This window comes from Petaurus breviceps, unplaced genomic scaffold, assembly GCF_028583685.1.
Source record: "Petaurus breviceps papuanus isolate PSGF00001 unplaced genomic scaffold, PetGlider_PUasm1.0 91041, whole genome shotgun sequence".
In the NCBI taxonomy this organism is placed as follows: domain Eukaryota; kingdom Metazoa; phylum Chordata; class Mammalia; order Diprotodontia; family Petauridae; genus Petaurus; species Petaurus breviceps.
In genome coordinates, this window is record NW_027187400.1 from 40,564,743 (window position 1) to 40,573,514 (window position 8,772).

The window sequence follows — 8,772 nt, forward strand, 5'->3', positions numbered from 1 at the left end:
ATCCCCTCTTCCCCATTGTCAATTTTCTTTTTCTTCCTCAAATGACCTTGTGTTATATTTAGCACACATTTTGTATTTCTTTCTCTCCCTAGTAGAGTGTAAGCTTTTGAAGGACAGGGAAGATCCTCTTTCTTGTTATACTCAGTGCCAAATATAGTTATTTGTACATGAAAGGTTCTTGATAAATGTTTAATTGAACTGAATTTCTATGAGCTAATCTGAATCTTAGAGATTCCACAATACCACCACAGGGTCTCACAATCACACAATGGATGGCAACTAGGAGCCCAAAGGTCTCACAATAACAGTAATATAAAGTCCTATTGCACCCCACACAAATAGCTCTTATGACACCTTGGTCCCAAAACTTTAAAATCTTAGCCCATGAACCCAACATCAACCTTTGTTGTTGTCATGAAGTCGTTTCAGTCATGTCTGGCTCTCTGTGATCCCATTTGGGTTTTCTTGGCAAAGATGCTGGAGTAGTTTGCCATTTCCTTCTCCAGTTCATTCCTTTTTTACAGATGAGGAAAATGAGGCAAACAGGGTTAAGGGACTTGCCCCAGGGCACACAGCAAGGAAGTGTTTGAGGCCAGATTTGAACTCAGGAAGATGTGTCTTCCTGACTCCAGGCTTAGTATTCTACCCACTACATTACCTGGCTACCCTAATCTGAACAGAGAGCCTAGCAATTATGCTTATTTAAGCCCAGGGAACCCATAATGACATCCCCCTGATTCCATCTTGGTCCTGAGATTGTACAGTACTCCCCCAATGAACCCAGCCAGGGGGAGCCAGAGACCCCATAGTGGCAGTCTTTGGCTCTCAGCCAGGCTGAGTAAGAAGTTTCTTTACCCTCCTTTTCTCCACCCATGGTGTTTGGGTTCCAGGCTTCTCATTCTTCCACCATTCTTTTTCACATTTTTTTTTTTTTGCTTTTTGGAGGGAATTTGGAGTTAAGTGACTTGCCCAAGGTCACACGGCTAGTTTTTGTGTTAAGTGTCTGAGGCCGGATTTGAACTCAGGTACTCCTGACTCCAGGACTGGTGCTTTACTCACTGCGCCACCTAGCCGCCCCACAATTCTTATTCACCTTTAACAAGGTAACGAGGCCAGAAATAGATTGTTATGAATCATGCCAAAATCAAGGGTTGCTCCTTGAAACTCAGGCTCCTCTTTCCTAAGGAGTTAGACTGATGAAGAGAAGGGACACATGGATAGCTCCAGGACTGCCATCTAGTCCTATGATAATGTAATAAATAGCTCAACCCAGTACAGAAATCTGGGAATATGTTTTTTGGAGCCCTTAAGAATTCTAGGTTTCCTCCCCTGCCCCCTATCCCAAACTTGAACTCTGCCCCAAGTCTGGTTAATGAGTTACCCATCCCCTTATCCACCCACCAAAGAGCCTGTGTTCCCCCCAGTTAACTAGTCAGACACTACCCAAGAGGTGGGGAAACTGGGTTTTTGGTCCCATTGATTGCCCTGAGGCTCCCTTCCTTTGAGACTGGAGTCTAGGAGGCAGGCAGAATGCTTCGAACCAGCCAAGTACTACTGTCTCGGGGTACCTCCACTTTGCAGAGCTCAGGAGTGCAGAGGCCAGTTTTGCGGTTTGATGGAGAAGCTTTCCGTCTGAAAAGTACCGGGGAATTAATCCGGGCCTTGTTGGTGCTTCGGCTCTGTGCATGGCCCCCATTGGTCACTTATGGTCTAACAGTGAGTGTCCTCTGGTCCTGACCTCCAAGGGGGGAATTCTCCAAGGTATCCCCAATTCCAATTCAAAGGCAATTTTGAAGTATTTTTCCCACTGTAATTCTGTTTTTCCTTCTTCCTATCTCCTAGCTTCTGTCTTGGTCCCAGAGGCTCCTAGGTTCCCGACTCTCTGGGGCACTACTTCGAGCTTCAGTCTATGGGCAGTTTGTGGCTGGGGAGACAACAGCTGAGGTGCAAGGCTCTGTCCAGAGACTTCAGAGACTTGGGCTGAGGCCACTGCTTGCTGTGCCCACTGAGGAGGAGCCAGGGACACATCGGGAAGGGTGAGAATATGGATCAGGAGAAGGTGAAATATAAGATGGGGCTGTGTGGTGACAGTTGGTGGGGATAAGAGAGGAGAGGAACCTGAAAGGAAAGAACCACAGGACTCTAACAAATCAGGTTCTCTTTCTGGTATACAGAGAATCCTGGTATGAGGGAAACCTGAATGCTATGCTGCATTGTGTGGACCTGTCCAGTGGGCCCCCAGGATCCCTACCACAGCAGCCAGTCCTCATGCAGCTCAGAATGACAGCACTGACCAGTGCCCAGCTCTGTGTAAGAGACCTAAGATAGGGGAGAACTTGGGGGCTGGGCCTAAAGCTGAATTCCTCAACTGTGTGCCCCTCATCCCTTTTGCTCATTTCAGAAGGAACTAACACTCCGACTCAGGGAGCCTGGGACTGCTAAGGAGCTAAGTCCTGAAAGGTTTGCTGCCACCATGGAAAGTGGTAAGGTGAGCATCTCCAAACATCTGTCACTCCAAAGTGCTTATGAACATGTCCCTAAAGCCCCTGAGCCTGAGCTCTGCTCTCCTTCAGGACCTCTGCATTTCCAGTCTCAGCTCTGAGCAGAACCAGCATCTCAGAGCCTCACTGAGCCGTCTCCATCGCGTTGCTCAGGTAAACCCAAACCTCAGCCCTAATTCTTCCAAAGGTCTGGACTCTTACCCTCACCCTCATTTTGCACAAAGCCCTCATCTCTCACACTACCCTCCACAGTCAGAGTCCAGTGACCCCATCTCTTCTGTCTTTCTCCACAGTATGCCCGGAGCCAGGGTGTGCGGCTGCTGGTGGACGCTGAGTACACCTCTCTGAACCCAGCCCTGACCCTGTTTGTGTCTTCTCTGGCTGTCCGCTGGAACTGCCAGGAGGAGGCTGATGGGGATGGTGCTCCCTGGGTGTGGAATACCTACCAGGCCTATCTCAAGGTAACAGGAAGCCCAGGGAAAGGGAGCCCAGAAGCATCTGGGATTGATTGGTAGAAGAGCCTGGGCCTGTTACATTCCCCATCTTCTCTACCACCTCAGGACACATATGAGCGGCTGAATCAGGCAGCAGAGGCAGCAGAGCAAAAAGGTCTTGGCTTTGGGGTGAAGCTGGTTCGTGGTGCATATCTGGAGACAGAGCGGGCACTTGCCCAGCATAGCAGGACAGGAGATCCTACCCAGCCCAGCTATGAGGACACAAGCAGAAAGTAGGCAAGAGGGGGACTTGCACAGAAGGAGATGAGGGTAAAAGGCCTGGACTAAGTTTACCAGGTCATGGACTCCTATGCCTTTCTTCCCATTCACCCCCTTTCCCAGTTATAGCCGTTGCCTGGAGCTGATGCTGGGACATGTTTGCCGCCAGGGCTCACGGTGTCAGCTTATGGTAGCTTCCCACAATGAAGAGTCTGTGCACCAGGCAGTTAAGAGGTAAGGTGGGGGCCAGAGGAGAGGGGGAGCCTGAGGAGTATCCCTAAGGAGGCAGGGAAGGCCAAAGAGAGAAGGAGCAAAGATGTGGGACTTAGAGATTCAGAAACCATCAGGACCAGGGAAGTACTTTAGAGCTAATTTCATTTCAATCCCCTTATTTCAAGAGGAGGGAAATTGGTCCAAAGAGGTTCAGTGATGTGTCCAAGATTCCTATGAGGCAGTAAGAAATCCTAAGGATTAGACAGAATTTTGATTTTCCCTGGGGCCAACACTCTTTCCATCATACTCAGAGAGAAATTTAGGGTTTAGGAAATGGGAACAGCTGCATCAAGATATTTGGTATAGTGGAAAGAATGCTGCACTGACAACAGCCAGGACTGACCTAGGTTCAAATTCTGCCTTAGACACTACTGGAGCTATGAAACTATGATAAAGTCCCTCTCTGATCCTCAGTTTCCTCATCTATAAAATGGGGTAATATCTGTGTACCTACCTTAAAAGGTTGTTTTAAGGATCAAATGAGATAAAGTGCTACATAAATTTGGCTCTTTTGTTTATTATTAATTTTACACTATACTTTTTTGTAACTAAAAGTCTTATTCAATTCAACCAACATTATTAGTACCTATTCAGTGCAAGGCTCTGTGCTAGGCACTAGAGATTCAAAGATAAGAATGAACCAGTCTCTGCCTTCAGGGAGCATACATTCTACTTGGGGAAGATAAAACATGTACACAGATAAGTAAATATAAAGCAATATAATTTCAAGAGAGAAGAGGGAACCGAGAAGTGAGGGGAGCAAGAAAAGCTTGGTATAAACTAGGCAGTCGAAGGAGGGTGCCCAACTACCCATACGTGAAGGCATGGAGAAGGGGATGTAACGCCATCTCTGGACAGGAGCGTGAAGATGAATGTATGCAGACTAGAGAACAGCAGTAATAGGATGTGAGCCTGGGGAGGTGGGTGGGAGCCCGAGCACGCTGCGGGTTCCTAGTCCTCCCTCAATGTCATGCATTATAGCTGTCTGGGAAGTCTCATCCCTCGCAAAAGTCAGGTTGAACCTAACCCGCGATCCCAATGCTGAGCACAGAGCTCCAAACGCAGCAGGCGCGTCAGAGTTTATTGTAGGGCATTGATCGTGATCTCACATGTCATAGGATGTCAGATTTGGGCATTCCTCCAGATGGTGCTGTTTGCTTTGGACAGTTGCTGGGCATGTGTGACCATGTCTCCCTTGCTCTGGGTATGTGTTCCCATCACAGACCAACCTTTTCTCAATCCCTGCTTTCATGGACAAAATGTCCATGGTTAGGCCTGGATAGCCTTGTCCCTCTTCCTTTCTCTGTCTACAACTTGAATACATCCTAGCTCCCAAGTCCACCCCAGCCCACAAAAGTGAGTCAAGGCCTGGGCCTGGGTGGAAGGAACAACACAGGAGAAAGTCCTACCCCTGCCTTGATATCTCCTCTCACCCAGGGCGGGCTGGTTATGCCATCTACAAGTCTATCCCCTATGGTTCTCTGGAGGAAGTGATTCCCTACCTGCTTCGCCGGGCCCAGGAGAACCGAAGTGTGCTTCAAGGGGCCAGGAGAGAGCAGGGACTGCTGACCCAGGAGCTTCTTCGGCGTCTCTCTCGCCGTCCTTAAGACATCGCCTCATTTCTGTTCTCCCTCTCTTCACCCCAATACCTGACATTAAAGGTCTCTAATAGAAAACCACATCTAACTATCCGTTGCTGTCTCGAGCCAGGGCCGGGAAATGCAGTTTCCGGTTGGTAGTCCCTTTGACCACTGGGCAAGCTGCTTCATATTTCTGGGCCTCGGTTCCTTCATCCACAACATGAGGGGGTTGGATGAGACCATCATCATCAGGGGTTTCGTCTGAGCCACTCTGCGGAGTCCCTGAAGGGGAGGTGAGGGTGCCTAGATCTCTAACAGAGTAAGGCCTGAAGAGCAGAGTACTTTCTGAGAACATCAGACTGGGATAGGGACTAAGGAAGTGCCCCACTCTCTAAGCCCCTTTGTGGGGTCTCTGAAATGGGAGAAGAGGCTGAGAAGGTGCCTTGTTTTCTGAGACCTATTAGGTATCTGGGGAGGGCAGGGGTTCAAGGCTGAGGGAATGTTGTCTCAGACTTTAAGGCCCTCTTTGAGGCCTCTGACTGCAGAGCAGGCAGAGGAGAGAAAAGTTCTATGGGGTGTCTGTCTAAGAAGGAGGTGCCTAGAGTTCTACTTTGCGGAGGGGGTCTGGCTGAGGAGAACCTGAAGGGAACGGTGCCTCCTTCTCCGAGTCCCTCTGAGAAATCTTTAACAGGGGAACATAGAATAAGAGAATATATCCTGGTCCAAGAGCTCATGGGTTCTCTGAACTGGGCGTAGGGAATCTTTGAGCCCTTCTCTAGAGGTTCTCTGACCTCCAAGGAATGTCAGAATTGACCAGGGAGGGAACTAACTGAAAAGTGTCTTGGTCTCCGTTATCCTTAAAAGGGGTCTGCCTGGAGAGAGGCTGAGGGGCCCTTTTGTTAAGTTTGACTGGGGAAAGGCTAAGGGATCATTCTATGGGGCCTTTGATGGGAAGACACTGAGTGGCATCCCTCTGTTGGGTCTTTGACTGGAGCAGATCCTTCAGCCTCTGAAATCTTTGACTGGGGAGAGAAGCTAAAGGGAATCCCAAAGAGTCTCTGGGCAGAAGCTGAGGGATGGGTACTCTACTGGAGTCCCTGATTGGGGAGGGGTAACCCATTTGGGGGGGAGGAGTTGAGGTAGTTGGTATCCCTTGGTCTGTGGGCTCTCTAGGATAGATTTGGGAGGGATTCCCTCAGATTGTAAGGGCTGAAGAAGAGGCTAAAGGGTGGTCCCTCAGTCCGTGAGGTCTCAGGGGGAGTGTTTGAAGTAAGGGAGAAGGCTGAGGGAAGAATCCCTTGAACTATGGGGTTTCTGAGGAAGCTAACAGGAGATGACTAAAGGGAGGGGAGCTCCAGTCTGTGCAGTTTTGGAAGGGGTGTCCTTTAGTTTACAAGGTCTGTGAGGAAGGGTAGAAAGGGTGCCTTGGTCTATGGAGTCTCTGGTGGGGGGAAACCCTCAGACTGTGGAGTCTCTAGGGAATCGGGGCCCACAGTCTAGATGAACTGAGAAGGTCTTTTGGCTTCTAGGAGGGCTTGTGAGGTCTGTGGAAAGGGTCTCTTGGTCTGTAAGATCTGAGGGGGATCGGTCCCTCAGTATGAGGTCTGGAGAGGTACCTTTTCACTGAGCATGGGGGTAGTATGAAGAGGATCCCTTGGTTTCTAGAGCAGGTAAGAGAGAATTTTTTTAAGTCTCTAGTGTCTGTTAAGGGGATCACTTGGTCTCAAGAGTGGGTTAGGAGTATCCCTTAGCTTGTGGGATCTAAGGGTCTATGGGATTTGAGGAAGGTCTCTCAGTCTGTGGGGTCTGAGAAGGGGGTCTCAGGTGGTGGGAGGTGGGAGGGATCCCTCAGTCTATGAAACGTCCTTGTTTTCTAAAGAGTTGAAGAGGGCCTCTTGGTTTCTAGTGCGGGATGAAGGACGGCACCCAACCCTGTGGGGTTTGGTGAGGAGAGAGCCCAAGTCTATGGATTTTGGGGAGTTCTTTAGTCTGTGGGATGTATGTCTCAAGGATGAGGTGAGGGGAGTCCCACAGTATGTAAAGTGAGGTGTTGTCCCTTGGTCTGTGAGGGTCAGTCTTTAGGGTTGAGCAAGGTCCCTTGGTCTATTGGGGGGTCTTTTGGTCTTTGGGGTAGGGTGAAGAGGGTCCTCAGACTATGGGTTGGGGTGAAGGGAAGTCTCTTGTCTGTGGGGTAAGATGGAGAGGACTCCTCAGTCCCTGAAGTGGAGTAAGAAGGAGTTCTTTAGTCTGAGTCACCTCTCAATTTCTAGGGTGGACTGAGGGGGGTCCTTTGGTCTGTGGGGTGAGGGGAGGGTCCCTTATTCTCTGAGGTGAGGTGAGAGTGTCCTTCATTCTGTGGAGGTGAGGAGGGTCCCTTGGTTTTAAGGTGGGTAAGGGAGATCTCTCAAATCTATGGGGTCTGTGGAGGAATCCCTCAGCCTCTGTGTGTGGATGTATGAGAAATGTCCCTTAGTCTCTAGGGTGAGGGGAATCCCTCAGTCTGTGGTTTGGAGCAGGGAGTTAGCTCTTGGTCTCCAGGTTGAGGTGAGAGGTATCCCTTGGTCTATGAGGTAGGGTGAAAGGGCCCCTCAGTCCTTGAGGTCTGTGAGAGGGGAGGTGTCCCTCATTCTCTGAGGTATAGTCCCTTAGGCTGGGAGTAGCAGTGAAGAGAGTCCCTCAGGCTATGGGGTAAGATGAAGGGGACCTTCAGTCTCTAGGGGGGATAAGGGGAGGCCCCTTAGTCTGTGGCATCTGTCTGCATCCCTCAGTTATCTAGAAGAGATGAGGGGAGGCCATTTAGTCTGTGGCATCTGGGGGATCTCATTCTGGGAGGTGGGATGAGGGGTGCTTATGGGGGATTCTTCAGTTTCTAGGGTGAGGGAAGGTTCCTCATTTTTTTCAGATGGAGGGGAGTCCCTCAGTCTGAGGGGTAGGGCAAGAGAGGTCCCTCAGTCTCTAGGAAAGTCCCTCGGTCAGTAGAACCTGTGGGAGACCATCATTCTGTGTTCTAGGGAAGTCCCTCAGTCTCTGAGGGAGAGGTTTCTTCAGCCTCTAGGGGAATGACGAAGGTCCTTAGTCTCTAGGGGTGGGGTCCTTCGGTCTCTAGGGTGAATGAGGTGGGTACCTCAGCCTATAAGGAGGGTGAGGGGGAGTGGATCCCTTAGCCTCTAGGGAAGGGTAAGAGGGATCCCTTGGTATCATGAGATGAGGGGAATCCTTAAGTCTTTGGTGGGGTGAGGGTGGTCCCTCAGTGTCTAGAGGGGGATCCTTCAGTCTCTGGGGGAAGAAGGGGAATCCCTCAGTCTTTGGGAGTATGGGGAGGGTGTGTGTGAGGGACAAAGGGATCTCTCAGGCTCTGAGAGGTGAGGGGGAGGTCCCTCAGTCTCTAAGCTAGTGAGGAAGGTCTCTCAGTCTTTAATGGGAAGGTGAAGGAAGTCCCTCAGTCTCTAAAAGGATGAGGGGTCCTTTTTAGTCTCGATGGGTATGGATGGGTCCCTTTCAGTCTCTGAGGGAGCGAGGGAGGTCTCTCAGTTTCTAGGGTGAAGGGGGGGTCTTGGGAGTCCCTTTAGTCTCTGAGGGGTGAGGGGGGAGCCTTTAGTCTTGGGGGTGAGGGGGGTCCTCTGGGGTGTGGGGGGGGGGGGGGCGGTCGTGGGGTGGCGGGGGGGAGAGTGGCAGGCGGTCCCAGGGGAACCAAGGAGACGGGTG

General features: G+C 50.4%; 1 protein-coding gene across 2 annotated transcripts; it reads left to right on the forward strand.

Annotated features, from left to right (window-relative positions):
* Positions 1-1,407: 1,407 nt before the first annotated feature.
* PRODH2 (proline dehydrogenase 2) lies at positions 1,408-5,168 on the forward strand. 2 transcript variants are annotated; one of them, XM_069078583.1, is made up of 10 exons: positions 1,408-1,716; positions 1,843-2,036; positions 2,175-2,310; positions 2,402-2,488; positions 2,574-2,654; positions 2,795-2,962; positions 3,062-3,228; positions 3,338-3,448; positions 4,606-4,695; positions 4,925-5,168. In XM_069078583.1, exons 1-10 carry the CDS (start codon positions 1,531-1,533, stop codon positions 5,154-5,156), a joined length of 1,452 nt encoding a protein of 483 aa, XP_068934684.1. In that variant the 5' UTR covers positions 1,408-1,530; the 3' UTR covers positions 5,157-5,168. The 2 variants fall into 2 exon arrangements, with proteins under 2 accessions (XP_068934684.1, XP_068934683.1); XM_069078582.1 differs by having other exon boundaries at positions 4,606-4,691.
* The last annotated feature ends 3,604 nt before the right edge of the window (positions 5,169-8,772 follow it).